This window comes from Prosopis cineraria, unplaced genomic scaffold (assembly GCF_029017545.1).
Source record: "Prosopis cineraria cultivar Desert tree isolate PC_DT_omini unplaced genomic scaffold, ASM2901754v1 PC1, whole genome shotgun sequence".
NCBI classification, from domain to species: Eukaryota; Viridiplantae; Streptophyta; class Magnoliopsida; order Fabales; family Fabaceae; genus Prosopis; species Prosopis cineraria.
In genome coordinates this window covers 54418133-54438399 of record NW_026555332.1, presented here as the reverse complement: position 1 = coordinate 54438399, position 20267 = coordinate 54418133, and the positions used below count along the sequence as shown (strand labels likewise).

Below are 20267 nucleotides of genomic sequence, written 5' to 3'. Positions count from 1 at the left end.
TCAGCAAATCCCCTTTTGTCCGCTTTTTTTTTTTTTTCTTAAAGGTTAAATTGCATCATTGGGTTTACATCTAATGTAAGAGGTTAATTTATTATAACGTGATGAATTAAAATTTAAATTCTTGTCGAGAGAGTTAGTCACATTTAATATTAGATCATGTTTTGAATATGATTATTTTTAATATGACCAAAACAATTTACAACAAAGGATTAATAAAATTTTCCCAATCCATTCTTGTAATGTTTTAGGTTCATTTATATTATTTTTTTAATCAACTAATGGCTAAAATTAATTTTTATTAACAACAGTGGTGGCATTGTATCATTTTCAAAAATTAAAGAAAAACATTGCATCAAAAATGAGTTTAAGGTTTCAAATATTCCCATGCTTGTAATTCAGAGGCCAAATTGCCATTTAACCCTTAATTTTTTTTATTCCTAATATTTTTTGTTGTGATTTTTGTAAGATTAAAATTCCTCACAGCACAGTTTCATATATTTCTAAAAACAAATATTCTACTCTCTCCATTAAAGAATGAAAGGCATTTATAATCGAATTTCACCCCCTAATAAAGTAGTTATCTACTTTCAAATTAATTCTATTGCCTATTTTCAAACTAATTCTATCTTTTTATATTTACTTTTATTAAACACACTATAATAAATATAAAGCCATTCATCAATAGGGACACTTAAAAAAAAGATAATGATTATATTTTAAAAAACTAAAAATATCTTATATTTTTTAACGAAGAAAGTATCTCTCTACTAATACATTTTACTATTTACTCTCAAGTATTTTCATTTTAGTTTGTAAATTGGTTTATAGATTTTTATTTTATTTATAGATTTCAAGCTATAATATAGGAAATTAATATTTAAAATAAAATGATCATTAGATTTAAAATCTCACATAATATATCTTTCATGAATCTTTTATAAATATACACTATCATATTTGTACCGCATCCTGTATATTTTAAAGATAAAAGTATTAAACTATATATTTTATAGTGTTAGATTGAAATAACTTATTACCTGTATCTCTGTTTCCTTCTGGAAAAAAAAGAAAGAAAGAAAAAGAAAATACTTAGAAAAATGAAATGACTCAAACACCATTGCAGTCAGTCAATGTTTCTAAATTGATTTGTAGATTTTTGTTTTATTTTAAAATATTCTATAATATAAGAAACTAATATTTAAAATAAAATGATCATGATAAAAACTTATATATTTAAATTTATATACTTAATGCCTTTGTTATATATATTAAGATTAAGATTTACTTATCATAATTTAATTGAATATAATGATATTAAATACCTCCTCCGTTTAAAAATTAAAGTATTTTTTGATAAATTGAATGTGAAAAAATATGAGATATTTTTAATCTTTTGAGGTGTAATCGCTGTCTTTTTTTTTAAAGTATTTCTATTGATAGTAACTTTATATTTATTGTAGGATATTTAATAGTAATAAATATAAAAAAATAGAAATAGTTAAAAAATAAATGATTATTTTATTAAAAAATAAAATTTAATTAAAATATTTTATATTTTTAAAAGGCGAGAGTATATACAAAAATAGATAAGTCTTAAGCAGATCTAAAATATAATGAAATAACTTGAATACAGTTGTTGTCTGTCCTGCATCTGCCGGCGGAATTAAAAAAACCTAGCCCTGTTTCGAAGAGTGCCAAGTTGCTCTTCTATTGAACTCAGCCCTCCGCTTCGAAGAAGGAAGAACAGTTGCGGAGAATTGCAAAAGCCAAGCTATGGCAAAGGACGAGCAAAGCAAAAAGCGAAAGAGAACGAAGAAGAATGGGAAACTAACTCATCAAAACGAGGCGAAGAGTAAGGGGCTTGATATTACTCCCGTTGAACACGATGTCGATTCTGCTAAGCCAATGAAGTTGCAAGAACCCTCTAAGGCCTCTAGCTTTCTCGACAAGGTATGATAAGCTTTTGTTCTGGTTGAATTCTTTATATTGACATGATATGGCCAAGGAAAAAAAAAAAAACAGAAATACAGACCTTTCATCAAGGAAGTGTGTTTTATCCGAATGCTATGTGGAACATGTAGATGCGAGAGAGGTTGTCAGGAGGTCATTTCAGAATGATTAACGAGAAGCTATACACATGCACGTATGTCCTACTCAGTAATCTTGCTCTGTTATTATTGAACTGCTGTCTTGCTTCGTTTTAATATCATCCTTAAGGAGGTTCCATCTGACACTTGTAGCTGTTTATTTTGTTCAAGGTATTCTCAGTTGTATGAATGTTGCGACTATACACGTATCATATTTCCCCTCTTTTCTGCTTCGTAAATGTAAATTTAAAGAAGAATTGAATTAGAATATTTGTTGCCCCTTTCTCGTCCCTTCCTATTCCAATGGCATACTCAAATTCCCCCTGGATTTCATGTTCTTACCATGATTAGTTTAATGGTTTTGGTGACCTGTTCTATCCTCTATATTACTGTTTTTATTTCTATTTTTTTTCCTAATGCTGTTGTCATGGCAAGAGTTAAAAATTCGTGGCGTTCTTTTCAGTGGGAAAGAGGCGCTAAAATATTTTCGAGAAGACCCATCACTGTTTGAATTGGTAGGTACACATTTTTTTTTTTTAGATAGTGCATATCTGACGTTGATGTTGTCATAGACTAGAGTCTGTTCAAATTAAGATTGACGTTTATGTTTAATGGAATAAGCAAAGCATATATGCGTGCACAACCATTCAATCAGCTATAAGTGCTCTGGCAGGTACGCACTAAACGGGTTTGATTCTGATTTCATTGGTTTTATCTGAATGCGTTGCCCAGTCCACAGTTAACCTGCTTTTAGTACTTGGAATTTTCAGTAGTCTCTTAGAGGGGATGGAAATATAAACAGAAAAACAAAGATGGAAAAGGAAAGGACCCGCTGTTAGAGAGAGTGCAAGAATCTTAAACACAAGAATCTCCAATAAAATAGTCCATTTGGAGGGGACTAAACTCCAAGTAGAATACAGTTTTGGTCAGGTTATGATAATCCTAAAGACCAAACCCAACTCTATGTTGATAGCAAACATCCTAGAGATTTGGTCATGTATTACATCACATAGACTAAAAATAAGGAGTTATTGGAATGGTGGAAGTATTGAAAGGCCCGGCCACAAGTTGATGTATATGTGGATCTCGTGAGAGATCATAGGCTGTTATCAGCAGAATTTCCTTCGGCTATCTCCATCTCAGAAACTCATGTTTGCCAAACTTGCCAGTGCGAACTTATTTTCTTGACATTTCCTTCTGAAGTATTTGTTGATAAGGGGCAGCATATCAGTTTCTCTTTCAAGTGCAATACTGTCTTCTAAGGAGCAGAAACCGTAATGCCTGTGAGGTTTAGGGTTTTTGATGGTTAATGCTGTGTCTTTACCTCTTGTATCTTTATCATTTATCTGCCAAAGGTAATGGATTTAAATGCATTGCTTAAACACACACACATGTAAAATTCAATACCCATTGATACGGTACATTTTCGCATTGTGGGTCAGTGAGAAAATCTCCTTTTTTTTGGTGTCTTGAATCTTGATCAACTAGTCACTAGTCTCCATTTTCTTTTCCATAGTAGGATGTTGATATGTTCATGTGTATTTTAACCTCGTATTCCTGCACATTAATAAAACAGACTTATTGGTAGAATGTAAGGATGTGTTGCTCATCTTCTTGGCTGTGTCAATTAGTCTTTTGTTTATCTGGTTAGCAATAGTATCATGCAGGATACAAAATGCAAATGTCGCAATGGCCTGAGCAGCCTGTTAATGTCATTATAAACTGGCTGAAAACACAGTGCCCTTCTCTGGTTGTAGCAGATTTTGGCTGTGGTGAGCACTTAGCCCAACTATAATTTATATGATTGCTTTGTGACGCCATTCAAGTTGTTCATTTACTCGCTGCTAAATTGTTTGATTCCCCGTGTTGTTCCAGGGGATGCACTCATTGCAAAAAGTGTGAAGAATACAGTCTTCTCCCTGGATCTTGTCTCCAGAGATCCAAAAGTAATTGCCTGTGACATGGCAAATGTATGTATTTCTGATCTTAAAGAACAGTTCACATTAAGTTACTTTTCTAGCGTTGTTCAGTAATCTTACTGGTTGCCTTTGCTTTTATACATTAAATTAAACAAAAAACTGAACTGATTTTTGCTCCTTCTGGTATTTATTTCATTAGGGCGTGCCCGTGAGTATCTCAATGTATTCTTCAAACCAATTGCTGAAAACAATAACCTAAAATTGAGCCGTTGTAATTGGTAGAATATTGTGACAATAGTTGTTCATTTGTTCAGCTTCAAGTTTGCATTCACAGTCTCATGTAGTCCAATACTGAGATTATCTGGGAGTCGGTTTTCTTGGGTTTGCTTTTTGCTCACCATTTAACAACGTTAAAGAAATGTTGGTCGGTTAGTACACCCAAAGAGAACAGAAGTGTCTTTTTGCTGTCCCAATGTAGTAATGTGTGTGCTTTTGTTTACCCAAAAAAAAAAAAAGTATGCTTTTAAGCTCGAATCTGTAGTTACTATGGTGGGTGATTACGGGTGTACGATATATTGAACGCTATTTCTGTGGTAAAATATTGAATGCATGGTCCAGGGAGGTGAACAATCCAAAAACTTTTCTTGAAAGACTTGAAATCAGGATAAGTTGCGAAGTCCCTAATCTTTTCAGTAATTACATGCAGACGCCTCTTGACACCTCATCTGCTGACGTTTCTGTCTTCTGTCTTTCGTTGATGGGGACCAATTACTCAAGTTATCTTGAAGAAGCATACAGAGTGCTTAAGCCAGGGTTTGAAACTTCTATGCCTTAAGCTTTCAGATTAGTGATGCCTTTCCAGTAAGGGTCTGACTTAACATATTTCTTAGCAGTGGCTGGCTTTTAATAGCAGAAGTAAGAAGCAGGTTTGATCCAAATACTGGAGGAGCAGACCCAGAAAAGTTTTCAATGGCTATTTCTGAGCTTGGGTTTCTCAAAGTAAAACAGGTAAGATAATTCTCTTCTTAATGAAGTCTGTAACCTACCATTTGCGTGTACTAACTTGTATAAGTAACATGCAGGACTTCTCAAATAAGGTGTTTATTTTATTTTACTTCAAGAAAAAGGTGAGTCCTTTTTTCTCAACTATTTGTTATTTATAGTTTATGTGAAGGAAAACACAATCTTTGATTCTTATAGTTTCATCGAGTTTTGTTTTTAGTCCCTGTACTTTTTTTCTAATGTTTTAGTCCCCTATAGTTTTAGAAATATTGGGTAATATTTGTTTTTTAGATCCTATAGTTTTCTTTTTTCAGTGATTTTAGTCCTTATAGGGATTGAAAACACGGGAAAAAAATTATAAAGATTAAAAACAAAACCCAATAAAATTATAAGAACCAAATATTATGCTTTCCCTTTATGTTATTGAACCTCACTCGAAAGTTAAACTTAACTTGCTCCTTTGTCTGTAGGATAAGCAAAAATCTAGAAGGAAGGAAATTGAATGGCCTGTATTAAAACCTTGTTTGTACAAGCGCCGTTGAGATGATATATCATACTGGTGATGCAAGTTCTCTTTGTTTTGTTTTGTTTTTTTTTTTTGTTTTAATTTTTTTTTTAAATGATAGTTACTCACATCGCACACTCTCAGGGCATTGGGTTAGTGAGGGAGAAGTACTCATTTCTCTTTATATTAAATGTTTTTTCTTATAAAAAAATATGTATATTATATTTTTAATATTTAATAATATATATTTGTATTATTTTTTTAATTTTAAAATGTAAAATACATATATTATGTATAAGATCATTTTATTTTAATTTTTATTCTATTTTATTAAATGGTCTGTTACTAGATTCAGGCATAACTGTAAAAGAAGTATATGACAGACTTTTCTATTAATAATCAGTTCGAGGTGAACTGGTCTAGTACAGTGTTAAGTTATAATTTTGATTTTATAATTTTAAGCTTTGATAGGTAAAAATAGGTGGTCTACTTTTTTTTTTTTAATACAAGGCTACAAAAAATTCTGTGCAAAATATGGACAAATCAAGTCATGTTAGAGTTAAAAGCATCTTACACCCGTTGCCCATTGGACGGAAAAATAATAAATTTAATATCTAAATTATCGTTATAAGTTTGATGTGCAAGTCAATTAGTGTTTTATTCACTTCTCTAAAAATGTCAAATGTGATTGTTCAATTTCATGGCAAATTTTTTTGAATTTTTTTTTAATAATTTCAATGAGGTGATGATTATCAGAGAGAAATTATGTTGGATGAGCATAAAAATTTAAAGAGAATCAGAATAAATGTTAATTTTATCAGATTTGCCAATTATAACAGATTTTGATTCCTTTAAAGATACCCCTTAATTCTGCAACAGAATGTAATGTATTAATTGGTCTCGTAAGTTGACACTTAATGGGTTGGGTTAATCTAGAGTTGGCCTGGTAAAAATGTCACAATGAAAAGTAAAATTATTCAAACTTCAATATTAAATCCATTACAAATTTGAAATAAAATTAAAATAATTGTAATCATAATAAAAGTTTGACTTGATAATTATATCATCAACTTATTAAATAATATATATAAAACAATTTCATAATACGATTCATAAAGGCAAAAATTTAAAATACATGTCAAACCTGGCTAAGTATTATGCCAATTGCATGGCCTAACCCACCCTGAAGTGAGTGTGTCGTTCCTAGAGTTATTAACAAGGGTTGGTTTAGTCTTCCTAAAAATCTAGTATTCAAGGGTTTAAGTTTATAGGTTTTTATTTTAAAAGTAACGCTTTTCATAAGCGTGGTGTTTATTGACAAGGTTTAGGGTTGAGTTTGGAAGCTCATATAATTTTGTATTTTTTAATTATTCTAATACATATATAAATTACAGAGCATTTTAATTAAATGTCTAAAATATAATAATAAGCTTTGAAGTATAATAACTTAAATTCTGAAATATAATTTAGGTTTATATAAGTCTAAATAGTCTATCATCTAAAATGTAAATATTTTTTAGTTATTATTAACAATCTTAATTTAAAAACAAAAACATTACACCCTCTTGAAGCAAGTCTACTTGCGCAAGGTAATGCTATTTCAAGTTTCAACTTCACCTTCCTCTTGTTACCTAAAATTAATATTTAATAAATTATATTATTTTCATATATTACTTCAAAATTTTAAGTAAATTATATACATGATTATATAAAAAAAATTATAAGGACTAGCCCTAAATTTAGCTCATTTTTGCAGGGTTTAAGACTCGAACTTGAAAATTCTTTTATGCCAAAATCCTTTATTTTTTTTTAAAGTGCAACCCTCAAAATGCATGGCTTAAAAAGATACCCATCAAGCCTAGTCTTTATTAGCCCTAGTGGTCCCAATTCAATTATGGAAAGGAAAGGAAAGAAAAAGAAACACAACCAGAACAAAGATCCCAAATGGTGGAATGAAACACAACCAGTCACTCCATTCTAGCCCACCCCATTTTTTTCAACTACCATTTCATTTATGATTTTACACTATTCCCCCGTACAATATTATATTGAAGGCAGTTCTTAATGGAATATTGAAAGGAATATGATCTGTATATCATAAATAAAAGGTGAGTCACTCTGAACAACATAAAGTAGCAGAGTAACCACCAGAGGTTCAGAATGAAGCATGAATTGAAAGACAACCCCGGAGTATTACTGTACAATTCAGCATGAAATGTACAAACCTAGCCGCCAGAAGGCAGCTAATGGTGCACTAATCAGTGTCTTCATCATTGCCATCTTCAGCATCTCCGGCATCATCTCCGATGCCCTCTAGTAACTTTTCAACATCTTCGCCCAACTCCAGTAATCTAGCGCTAAGTCTATCCACCCTGCTCTGTTCTTGGCCTAAGCACACGAGCAAATCATTCAGTTCACCTTCACTCTCCTTCTGTGCTTCTTCCCTTGCTTCAGCTCTTATGGCCTCCACATCAGCCAATGTTGATGATCCACTGCTCTTCAGAGCTTTCACCTCCTTCTCCAGTTGGACATTAGACTGCTCAAGGCTATTGTAGGCATCAGACAGACTCCTCAGATCAGCTTCCATCTTTCCGGCTAAGTTCCGATACATGATTGCCTCAGATTCCACTTTGGCCTTTTCCGCTTTAAGGATCTCTATCCTTTGAGATGACTCCTGTAGATCTCTACGGAGTGTTTCTAGTTGGACTCTGTCTGAACCCCCACTCACTCTTTGCTCCGACTGGGAATTCTGACCTCCACCTGTCTTAGCCAGGTCCTCAGCCAAAGTTGCATTCCGAACAAGAAGATTCTGAAATAGTAAAAAAAACAAAACAGAATTACCAAGTAAAGTACTTGCCAAACCATGCTTTCTACAATGCTGTTCGCTATCGTCCAAACTCTAGAGGTTCTCGATCCTTCCCATTGTATCAATACGTGATCATCTGGCATGTGTATGTGGTTGATAATGGATTTACTAGTGGAAACCGAGACAAGCAAGCCTTACTTGGTTTTGGCAAAAATAATTGTGTCAAGAACAGTTCATTGTAGCATCCTTCACAGAACTGATGCTGTTATTTTGCTGTCCAAGGTCACAAAGTACGTTATTGAAACACACTCAAGAATCTCACTTACGCAAATCATAATTCCATTAGAAGCATGTAAACAAATGCCCTCCAATCTGTAGGTTTAATTCTGGCACAATTCAACCAGTTCCCTCCTAATAGCAGCAAGGACGATTTTTTAAAACAGATTCGACACTTACCGTGTGACGCTTGTAAAAAAAAAAAAAAAAAAAAAAAAATTTAAGGAAACAGATGTGTATAAATAAAGACCTGAATTTCAGAGCACTGCTTCTCAACAAAAGCTTTAAGCCGCTTTACATAGTCGCTGTCACTTTCATTGGTTTTCTGCTCCAATTCAGCCGGAACCACTGCCACATTGATTTTTGGATGACTATATACCTCCACAATCTGTTCTCTAATATTTATCTCCAGTCTTTTCACGAGGTTCACAAAATATGAATCCAAGATTGAGGAGAGAATTGGATGATCAAGATTTCCCTGTTCAGACAAATCATTCTCGTCTACATCTTGAATATCAGCCATGCTAGCGGCTGATGATCTAGTGAATGCTCTACGAGTCAGGGCTGACCCAGCATTGATAAAGATTAAACTTTTCTGCATCTCATCAAACTTCAGAAAGTACGAACTGAGGCCAACTTTCTGGCTTAAAGCATCAACTATGGCAAATGCATCCTTTCCACTCTCACTAGATTTGTTATAGATCACACATTCACCCAAGACAACTGCTGCCAAACCCCTAATGCACACTGTCGTGGATGAACTTGAAACCAACTCAAGAAGATAAGTAAGGTGGGGACGAGCATCAAGGAAGCATTGCACTGCATTAGGGTAATCTGCTAGCCAGGTAACCAGTAATTTCAAGATTATTGCTTCAACATACGAGTTTCCTGACGCACTAGACTTTCCTTCCTTGCTTTTCATGGAAGAAGCAAGGGCCAAATATTTCACCATCCGATGCATTAATGGCTCTGGACCTCCTAAAGATGGCACGGGTGCTTCAATTTCAATTTGTAAAACCTGCAAATTATCCCAGAAGGTGTTGACCATTTTTTCCATTTTTTTAATTTGGGGAAGGGTGGGGCAAATGACACATTTATACCGTAGCGCAATGCATTAAGGCCTAGACAGGGATTATGAATAAATATGTTACCGGAAAAGAGCATAAATACATACTGGCTGCAGAACAGTGTTCATGAAAGTTCTTTCCAACAACCAATGAGAAACAAGAGAATGGATGAAAAAGAAAGAAAAGAACAAGATAACTGAGAGGCCAGCTCAGCTGGTTTCTCAATTTTGAAGAAGCTATTGTTACTCATCAATGAATTATATGCCTTACAATATCCCACTACAATGATAGAAATTACAGGCTCAAACCTTTATTATTTAAACACATTAAGACACCATGAGTACGCTGGTGATTTAATTTGTTTTACAAAACATTAATCACAAAACTTGTTAGAAAAAAAGGAAGCATAAGAATATGCCTAGAAAAGGCCCCCATAGACTTCAGGGTCCTAACTCTGACACTAAATAAAATAAGATGGAGAATTGCATACCCTTTCCTTACAGTGGAGATTGTCCTTCAATACATGAGAAAGAACACTGGCAGCTCTGCTACATATCTGCAGTCCAACAATAGTCAGCTAAATGGTTCTCGCACAAGACCAAATGCCCTTAATATTTGCAACAGCACCCAACAATTCTGCAGGTAACAATTTAACGGGGAAATAACAGATACCTCAAGATCACCATCAGTTTCACCCCAAGTAAGACCGTGTAATAGCATGCTGCATAAGAAAAAATTCACAATCTTAATTTTTATAATCTACAGACATTAAACAAAAGACATGATTATTTAGAACAAATGTATGAAGGATATATATTTTTTTACAACAAGGGAAAAATATGAGAATTATTCTAGAAATATGTGATACAAGGCCATTAGTCATCCATGCTAGGTATAGGACACGTAGAAAAGCCAATGAAGGAGTAGACGAGCAAGATAATGGGGATGGGGATGGGCAGTCAAAACAGAACACTGAAGTTGTTAGCAGCAAATTGGCAATAATGGGAGAGATGAAAGCCACTTCCATGCCACCATAGCTCTACTAACACCACCTTTTCACAGTTTTTTGTTGTTCTACTCCCTCCGGTCTAACATATAAGCAATTTTTAAGAAAAGTCTGCATATCAATAAAGTCTTCATTCTCATAAAAATATATATTGTTTTTCCCTTCTACCTTAGTCCAAATTACCAATACACTTCATGATAAGTGACAGATAACTTTACACAAGGCTCTAGATTAATAAATACAAAGGGTAAAATGGAGGAGAAAAAAATTCTACACATACTAGGTTGCTTATATTTTAAACCAAGATTAGTCGAGAGAAAATGCTTATATTTTGGACCGGAGGAAGTATTCAATAATTATTATTTAATGTTTAATTAGGTCTTAGGAACATAAATAGTTGCTGTAGATTTCTTCATGGCAGTAAAGAATTATTTTCGTTCAATGTGAATTGGGAGATGCTCCTAGGCTATTAGAAGGGGAAAAGTGATATTCTTGCACAATCTTTTTTCATAAGTGTTCACAAAAAATTCAGTTTGCAATCCTACTTTTATCAATAAGCTTGATCATCAAAGCAACAAGAACAAAGCAAACCTTCCAAAAGACATGTTGACATCCTCCTCAAGGGGAGCACGATTCATAGGGTAAGGCTGTGGAATTAGTGTAGATGCCAACATTGATTGGCCGTCAACGTTTTTCTGATTGACATAAGATAGATAAAAAAATTAAAAGAAGAAAAAGAAGTGAAACATGTCGCATAAAAAGCAATTATGGGCATAACTTATAGTTTTCTTTTTAAAAACAAGCACAAATTATGATTTCCTGACTTGTGTTTGATGTGATAAAAATAGCCAAGTTTTTTAAGAACTAAATCAAAAGGAATGTAAATAATTAAAAAAATCGTAACTGGTAATGAGATATATCTTGCCAAATGGCAATAATGCCCACTACTGACAGTTCCTTAATTTGTTAAGAAACAAATATGGTGAAAAATTCTTTCAAAGAACTATATCAAAGATGGAGTATGTGTTAGCAACCTCACAAAAGCTCTTGAAAACATAATCGGCTGCAACAAATTCTTGCATGCTAGAAGTCCGCAATATGATTCTTAGTATTGAATTCAGAGCAGGTTCTACTTGTGGCTCCTCTCCAAGAAATTTGCTACCAAGAGCATCAAGGTTCTTTGAATCTCCAGCAATCAGATCACCAATACATCGCATTGCCTATCAGAGGATAAAAATTTAGCAGCAAAGTAACCAGGCATCCCTTCATACTTCCTAATATATAGTCATATGCTCCTCAGACTAAGCAATTCAGAACAAAGAAAAATAAATCAAAACAATAGAACAACAAAATTGGGCAGAATTAGTCTAAATAAAAAAGGTAATACATTGAATCATATGTGCCTCAAAGGCGAAGGGTACAGTCTGGAAAGAAACTGTATCAAATATAGAGAGAACCAAAAAATGAAGATTAATCCACTAAAAATTATAATATGCATGTGCATATATACAAATACATATTTGCACTCACACATTGCATGCACATACTGCTTGGGGAGAGAGGGGGGCAGAGGAAAGCTACTCACCTCACAGCGAACAGCAACAGGTGCCCACTGGTTTTCAACACCTAGCATTAATAAGTAGTCCAATATCTTTTTCTTAAAAAAAAAAAAAGAAGAGTATAGAAATCAGTAGATAGCTATTTTATTACAACCATAATGTTAGAATGAGATATTTCGCCAACCTGAGCTAGAGTTGTCTTATTTGCCTGTCTATTCGAATCTTTCCCAGGATCAGCCTCAGAACCTCCCATTATCAACAGTTTAGTAGTCTCCAACGCACTGAGTAAATTGATTGTCTACTGGCATGATATTTGTATCAAAGACATAAGAGTTGCCCACAACAATTCAGTAATAGCATATTTCACAAGGCAAAATAAGCAAGCATCTAACCTTTTGTTGAGTGAAAGAACTTCCTCGCAGCTTCAAAATTGATATCAAAGAATCAAGTCCTATAGTTTCTCTTAGCAATATCTGAATCATAAAAGTTCACATCAGTGTCAGAATAAAAACTTCAATAGACTCAAGTAGATCATAGAATCAACGAACCTGATTGGAGCTGCTGTTACGAAGCAAATTGTTCAACAATTCAAGGCAGTCCTGCACAGTAACCTATAATAAGTGCTTGACCAAAAGATTCACAAAGTTCTATGCCACTCAATATACAACAACAACAACAAGCCTTTATCCCACTAGATGGAGTTGGCTATATGGATTGCAAGACACTATTGTGTTTTATCATTTATCAAGCTTTTAAAAATATTATTAATTAAAAGATCGCGTTCAACAACTTTCAAGAGTGTTCTCTTAGGCCTTTCTCTACCCCTCTTAATCGGGCTCAAAGTTATATGTTTCACTCTTCTCACTAGTACCTCCCATAATCTTCTTTGTACATGCCCAAACCATCTCAACCAATTTTCTACCATTTTTTCCTCAATAAGTGCTACCCTCACTTTTTCATACGTGCTCATTTCGAATTTCATCTTTACGTGTATATCCGCACATCCATCGTAACATTCTCATCCCTACTACTCTAACTTTATGCTCTTGCTGTCCCGTTAGAGCCCAACATTCAATACTATATAACATGGCCGGTCTGATAGCAGTACGATAAAACTTTCCTTTAAGTTTATTAGGCACCTTACGGTCGCAAATAATTCCTTTAGCCTTTCTCCAATTAAACCACCCAACTTGAATCCTATGTAAAATATCCTCACTAATTTTGAATAATAGCTCCCAAATATCTAAACTTTTCCACTTGAGGTATAATTTGATATCCTAACTTCACTTTCAAATTACTGTCGACTAGTCTCTTACCAAATTTACAATATAAATATTTCGTCTTACTCCTACTCAGACGGAAACCTTTCGACTCCAATGTCCTCCTCCATAACTCAAGTTTGCAATTAACCTCTTCCCTTGTCTCTACTATAAAAATTATATCATCCGCAAAGAGCATACATTTAGGAATTTTCCCTTGAATATGTTCCGTCAAAACATTTAGGATCAAGTTAAATACAGATAAAAAAACGAGAACGAACTCATATGCCAATAATCATAGCATGTGATTTTCAATTTCAGAGATAAAGAAGAGACTATAAACCATGCCTCAAAATGAATTGTCTTTAATAGGAAGATGCCTTTGAGTAATCAAAAAAAGAAGAGATTGTAAACCATACAAATCTTCATAAATATGGGCAGTGAGAACGTAAAAATTGCCCATTAACATGCTTGTGCATGAATAGATTTGTAAAGAGAAAGAGCTCATAGATAATGGGTAATAAAATATGAAAGGGTTTCTTAAAAGTTCACCAAGAAAAATGTGAAGTATTATACATATGAGTTTGTGTGGATATCAATACATGACTAAGCTGCAAACACGAACACAAGCATACATGTTAAATAAACTCCTGTCATCAAATAAGCATATATCACCTGTACAACAACACCACCATCTGAACCCCCCTCCTCTTTTATGATACTGAAAATCTTCTCAAATGCACCTTCAAAGACAACAATCTTTTGAATCTCCTATAATCACAAAACTTTGTTTAGGAATTAGGATTGTGAAACATTTTAGCACCCAATGAAAAGAAAAGGAAACAACGAAATCAAAGAAGAAAAAGATGGCCATGAAAACAAGGGCAAAAAGTTAAAGTTACCTCAGCTTCACGGATCAGGTGAGTAAGGAGTAATAAGGCCTCATTACGTATTACCTGGAAGGTAAACCTTTATCATTCTCCCAGTAATAATAAAAGCAGAGAAGCAATGTTCTAGTATATAATCAGCAGGTTTCAGAATTTCTCTCGAAAGAAAAATAGCAAGCAAACTTATCACAGGAAGTTCAGTTTCAATAATAATGTCTGGTTTGCACTGGCTTATTAGCCAGCTTATCAGAGCTCACCTAGCCCATAAACCCTCATGGACCATCTTATACCAGTTTGGATCAATGATTATAATAGCTTATAATGCTTCTACGTTTTAACCAGCTCAAAATCAAGTTTAACAACCTGCAAAAGCTCAAGATAGCTTAATGCCAACTGTTTTTGTTATGCTTCAAGACATAATTGTTCTCATTTTTCAACTACGCATGCACATCTTGGAGTGTCTGTCTATCCCAACACTAAGAAGCTTAATTTGAACCATGATTGTGGCAGCAGAGCTTACTATAAACTTTTCTTGGTTAAGCACTAAACTGAGTTTTTTATCCAACAAAAGTGTCAGGATTATAGGCATAATGTGTACATGTCTTTAAAAATCAAATTGAATCACTTTGGAAAGATTACAGGGTGCACAATCAAGGTTTCAAGACTGTACCTCACGATCCATAAGCATATCCATTAACCGAGTTATACCTCTAGGAATGGTCAATATAGCTTCCTGTAACCTGTAGAGGAAATCAGCAAGGGCGTTTCCGAAGCTATAAACAGAAATGGTAGCCATATGATTGATACCTTTGTGGGAAGTTAGTCAGAAGGGTAGTCAAAAGTTGCAGCGTATAATATCTTACATAGAAATCATCCTCTGTCTGTCAACATGTCCCCAAAAAAAAAGGTTTTTTGAAAAAAATAAAAAGTCAATTACATGCACAATCCTAGAAATCAAAATAAGATCAGGCAAGAACACATCTCATGATTTTAGCAAATAAAACTTACCAACAAACTTATAAGAAGAGAAATGCTCTCTGCTTCTCTAGAAAGCAAATCACTGTTCATCAAAGCTGGCTGAACTTCATTACTTGATTCTTTCACATGATTAATAGGATTCAATGCAGATACAAGAGTTTCAAGGGCACCTCGAACCTGCATAAATATACTCGTTATTTAACTCATTATCTGACTTATTAAGATGAATGACAACAGCAACACTCTAGCAGAAGAAGCAAAAAATGACAAACCTAGGAGTTAAAGATCTAAACAAAGAACCAAAGCCAGAATTCAAGTCAACGTTTTGTAAGTGGAAAAAAAAGCCTCATAATCTAGCTAAGCCCATGTCCACAAATAAATAAGACAAGCAAAGCCAACATGCCTATGCAACATGATTAATTGATGACTGAAGAACTGCGGTAGTGAGCAAGGAAATCTTCTGAAATATGTGTGAATAAACTGGTTTGAAAATGGTATAGATGGATGAAAAATTAAACTATTATACCAAACGACTCTTTGAAAGAGACGGTTCTTTCAGAGAAGACAGCATCCCACAGTTTAACTCCAAATTTAGAATGGCAATTTATACTGTGGATATCATAAATTGATAATTGAGTTGTTAATAAAATATTTCACACAGGTCACTTTTCAAATAATTAGTTTCCCATCATTTGTCTTCTCATTGCATAATGAGGTTGACAATGCAGATCCTCCTATAACACAAACACGACAGAAGGCATAACACAGATAACAAATTTCTCACCATTTCAATGTCATCCCGCTCTTCCTTTAAGACCCCTAGCATGACAGGAAAACCTGCAAATATGCGTAAAACATGTAACACAAGACAGGATAAAAACCCAGATGATGTTCTCAAGAGACGAGACATACCCATTGCTCCAAATGCTAGCTGTGCAGAATGACTTTCTGATACAACAAGCTGGAGATCAGTAATAGCATTTCTCCTATCTTCTGCCAGTTTACCATTGCTGATTCGGTCAAGCAATCGTTCAATATAGCTATTAACACCAACCAAATAGCGGGAATAAGTCCTAATAGTTTGATCAGACAACATAAAATAAAAGACAATACAAGTAATCCATATACTCTGGAGAAAACAAGCCAAACAGCCTTTGGAGGTCAAAAATGTGATTGCACTTTGCAACAATGTATTGCCAAGAAAAATAAAAGAAAATGAGATATTGGAGAAAATTAAGTGAAGTACTATGAAACAGGAACAAAATCAACAAGCACTTGTATCTATATATTTGGCAAAAACATGCCCCTGTAGTAAATTAAATTATTTGAAGTTCTGAAGAAATAACATTAATCATCAGGCAGCCAGCAGTAAGCAGCAACCCAAGTTTTTTCTTTAAAAAACATCTGAGCCTTTACATATAGTAGGGAATTAGCACTGTCACTTGTCATGAAGCAGCTAAACACATAAACATCACCATTAGCAATACTAATACAGATTGTTAAGGAGTAACAAGTGTGTGTGTGTTAAATGCTACAAATCTATTCTAACTGAGGAGTTTTCAATGACAAGTTTCAACTTGCAATCAGCTGCAAAAGCAAGTTATATTAGCTAAGTAATGTGAGCGAAAGAACATCTAAGTATAATGAGAATATATTGCCGGTAACTTTCCGACAGAACCTTTTAATTTATGAACATCAGCATTAGCAAACTGCTTGCCTAAAAAAGCAAAAGCACTGGCACATGGAAAACTCATACAAGATCCATTTGTTCAGTCTCAAACATAACAAACTAAGAGTATGTGATGACTATGTAATTAATATGGAAAGTATTGCATCCAACTTATATTTAAGATAAATTTTGGTATAACAACACAACATAGGGTCCTTATCCTTAATATATGTATTAAGAGTAAAAATCAGAAGCGCTGAAAAGTGGTAAACTAGAGGATTAGGTGGCAGCAATTAAAATAAGAAAAGCAGAAAATTTTCAAGCAAAATCTTTTGGTCAAAAGAATTTGAGAGTCTCAGGAAAGTGCTAGCATCTTACAGAAAGATATGGCTAAGAAGGTAAAAAAAGTTGCCAAAGAAGTTTTGGGAGGAATCAAAAGATTTTGGTCCAAGAGATAAAGAGTATTGCTGGTAGAATGGGAATGTACAAGAAAAAGTGAAACATAAGAAAGAGAGTTTTAAAGCCATCCATTTGTGCAATAATGTTGAAAATTAAGAAAGGTATCATATGGTTAAGAAAAAAAACTCAGAAAGCTATGAGTGAAACTCATTCTAAAACATTTGAAAAGTTTTAGAAGAGTCTTGGGACCAAAGATGAAAAACGAGAAATTTATAAGATTGCTAAAAATAGAGAAAGAAAATCAAAAAATCTAGAACAGATAAGGTATATAAAGAATGAAGAGGGAAGAGTTTCCACTATAGATGGGGATATTAAAGATAGATGGGAGACTTAGACGAACTTTTCCATGATAGAGGGGGCTCGTCTAATAACTTAAAGGATTTAGTTACTCGTGAAAAGAAAAATTATTTCTATTGAAGCTGTTAAAAAAATGACAAATGGTAAAGCTAATGAACCTAATTGTATTTTTATTGAAGTGTAGAAATGTTTAAATGAAGAGGGGTGCTGTGGCTAACTAAATTATTTAATGAGATCTTATAATCCAAGAAAATGCTTGATGAATCAAAGAAAAGCATCTTAGTTCCTATTCACAAATATAAAAGGAGTGTTTAGAACTATGCAAACAATAAGAGGATTAAGCTTATGAGTCATACAATGAAATTGTGAAAAAAAGTGATTGAGCAAAAGTTAAGATTAGAGACTACAATTTCTGAGAATCAATTTGGCTTCACGCCGGGTAGGGCCACTATGAAAGCGATTTATTTACTAAGGGATTAATGAAAAAGTATCAAAGCAAAGGCAAAAATTTATACATGATTTTCATTTATTTAGAAAAAACTTATAACTATATACAAAGAGAAGTACTTTAGAAAGCCTTGGAAAAGAAAGAAGTCCGGGTTGCCAATATTGGAGCTATACAAGATACATATGAAGGGGAAACAACCAGTATAAGAATATTGGGTGATGAGACACAGGATTTTCCTATAAGAATTAAACTACATTGCAGATTATCTTTGAGTCATTATTTGTTTGACCTAGTTCTAGATGTTTTGACGGAACATATTCAAAAGAAAATTTTCAAATGCATGCTTTTTACAGATGACATAATTCTTATTGCAGAAACAAGAGAAAAGATTAATTGTAAACTTAAATCAATTATGAAGCAGTAACCTCTGAAGCACTTGAATAAAAAATCGACTTAAATGACTAATGCAAAATCATTAAGAATTTTTTTCCTTAAAAAAAAGGGCAGCATCTTCAGGGAAATAATTTTCAAGATTTCTAAGCTAAATGAGAAGGAAATTGAAAATATATAAATATATATATATAACTGCAGCAGCAAAAAGGAGACAACATATATAGTGAACATAATACCTTAGAAAATGTTCGATCAAATTTATTCTAGGTCGGAAAAAATGCTTCCAAAGACTAAGGCAGATGTTTTTATGACATTAATGATTGTATAAAAGGCATAAAATGAATCTAAGAAAAAAAAAATAACAATCATCTTACCTATCTTCATTTGAAGAAGAATTCTCGTTGCCAAAAACAAGCCCAACAACCCCCTGCACCAGTACAGGTAAATGAATTTCTACATAAACAGAAAACAATAAGAGCGTTTGAATCTTCATGGTCCAGGGTTGCTCACTACCAAATGAAAGCACCGTGATTAATATCTTAAGCTAGCAAATCACATATGAAATAATGATTTACCAAAACAATGACGGGAGAACATGAATAGATGACAGTGACATCAACCTCTACTCCCTATAAGCTACACTTGCCACAAACGCAGGACTAAATCCCCTGAAAAGCTCTAATTACGGTTTACAATTCCGAACTGAAGTGATAACTATTGATTGCAATCGACTCGTAAAATACTGGACAGAGAATGTTCGGTCGTGAAATATACTAATCGCATTATATGTTACAAGCTCTGCTTATAGTCATTTCCTAATAATTCGAGAACAATGTCTGCATAGTGAATGAAGCGACGTCAGAAGTATGAGAGGATAGGCAGGGTTACCTTGTAACCAGACACCAAGTCCATTTTCATAGATCAAGGAGTGCTCCAGAATCCTAAAAGAAAAGAAAAAGAAGAAATGCTAAAGATCATTGACGCGGCTCGTACCAGGAGAAAAACAAGGCAATTTGATTGGAGCAAAACTTTTACAAAAAATAATCATCAAGAAATGCATCAGAACCCCAGAATAAGATCAAGCGCAGAATTTAGGGAATTGAGTTTAGGATTACAAGATGGAAGGAGACAGGAGTCGGTTGAAAACAGAACATACGGATCGTAAAAAAGTTCAAGTAGGGTATTCTGGTGACGATCTTTTGCGTGGCCGGTTCTAGTGTTGCGCTGGAGTTGCAAGTCTGACCGACGGGGAGTTGTACACTGTATGGCCTTTCTTCGCGCGATAGTATTGTCAAGCATGCTGTGAGCACAGCACATAACACTTCATTCAACGCTATCTAATTTTTTTTTGCTCCAAAAAAAAAAATGCAATCTAATATTTGGTGGAAAATATTGGGGCAAAAGAACCTTTGGTTTTTTTGTATAGACAAAAAACTTTCTTGTGTAGAAAAAGGGGGGGACGACTTCGCATACACTGTTGGAAAGCCCGAAAAAGTATGTTCTGGGCTTTGCAGCAGTTAGCCCAAACTTTTCAATCATCATCAAATGTGGTGGATTGGACTTAAATGGCCCAAAAAATATTAGCCGGACCATCTAGCGGAGTTATGTCTATATCATAACCCAAATGTTTTTGTCCAAACTCATCGAGAG

The 20267-nt window shown here is 33.9% G+C and overlaps 2 protein-coding genes across 7 annotated transcripts; one reads left to right on the top strand and one right to left on the bottom strand.

Moving 5' to 3' along the window:
- The first annotated feature begins 1638 nt into the window (after positions 1–1638).
- LOC129294244 (ribosomal RNA-processing protein 8) lies at positions 1639–5594 on the top strand. Of its 2 annotated transcripts, none has more exons than XM_054932465.1 (9): positions 1639–1950; positions 2082–2143; positions 2551–2602; positions 3745–3859; positions 3963–4057; positions 4713–4819; positions 4900–5014; positions 5089–5133; positions 5479–5594. In XM_054932465.1, the coding sequence occupies exons 1-9, from the start codon at positions 1774–1776 to the stop codon at positions 5548–5550; spliced, it is 840 nt and encodes a 279-aa protein (XP_054788440.1). In that variant the 5' UTR covers positions 1639–1773; the 3' UTR covers positions 5551–5594. The 2 variants fall into 2 exon arrangements, with proteins under 2 accessions (XP_054788440.1, XP_054788432.1); XM_054932457.1 differs by having other exon boundaries at positions 4897–5014.
- A 1991-nt stretch (positions 5595–7585) lies between these two features.
- LOC129313461 (golgin candidate 6) lies at positions 7586–19951 on the bottom strand. Of its 5 annotated transcripts, XR_008593956.1 has the most exons (21): positions 19774–19951; positions 19506–19558; positions 18992–19070; positions 16264–16391; positions 16136–16188; positions 15382–15528; positions 15181–15254; positions 15044–15113; positions 14389–14442; positions 14162–14257; positions 12776–12826; positions 12620–12700; positions 12412–12525; positions 12254–12325; positions 11703–11888; positions 11260–11363; positions 10335–10383; positions 10153–10218; positions 8846–9613; positions 8646–8730; positions 8184–8322 (listed from the first exon to the last, which is right to left on the bottom strand). XR_008593956.1 is itself a non-coding variant. In XM_054956602.1 (20 exons), the coding sequence occupies exons 1-20, from the start codon at positions 19932–19934 to the stop codon at positions 7768–7770; spliced, it is 2961 nt and encodes a 986-aa protein (XP_054812577.1). In that variant the 5' UTR covers positions 19935–19951; the 3' UTR covers positions 7586–7767. The 5 variants fall into 5 exon arrangements, 4 of the variants coding, with proteins under 4 accessions (XP_054812577.1, XP_054812594.1, XP_054812586.1 ...); XM_054956602.1 differs by lacking the exon at positions 8646–8730 and having other exon boundaries at positions 7586–8322; XM_054956619.1 differs by lacking the exon at positions 8646–8730 and having other exon boundaries at positions 7586–8322; positions 18992–19044; positions 19733–19892.
- Between the last annotated feature and the right edge of the window lie 316 nt (positions 19952–20267).

What these genes read in the sequence shown, in the direction of transcription:
- LOC129294244 (XM_054932457.1), top strand. Translation starts at nt 1,774, where the DNA reads ATGGCAAAGGACGAGCAAAGCAAAAAGCGAAAGAGAACGAAGAAGAAT. An exon ending in GAGAAGCTATACACATGCAC is followed by an intron (nt 2,144 to 2,550) that starts GTATGTCCTACT and finishes CGTTCTTTTCAG; the next exon opens with TGGGAAAGAGGCGCTAAAAT. An exon ending in TTGCCTGTGACATGGCAAAT is followed by an intron (nt 4,058 to 4,712) that starts GTATGTATTTCT and finishes AATTACATGCAG; the next exon opens with ACGCCTCTTGACACCTCATC.
- LOC129313461 (XM_054956602.1), bottom strand. Translation starts at nt 19,934, where the DNA reads ATGTGCTGTGCTCACAGCATGCTTGACAATACTATCGCGCGAAGAAAG. An exon ending in AGCGGGATGACATTGAAATG is followed by an intron (nt 15,529 to 16,135) that starts GTGAGAAATTTG and finishes ATATTTATGCAG; the next exon opens with GTTCGAGGTGCCCTTGAAAC. An exon ending in ATATGCTTATGGATCGTGAG is followed by an intron (nt 14,443 to 15,043) that starts GTACAGTCTTGA and finishes TTTACCTTCCAG; the next exon opens with GTAATACGTAATGAGGCCTT.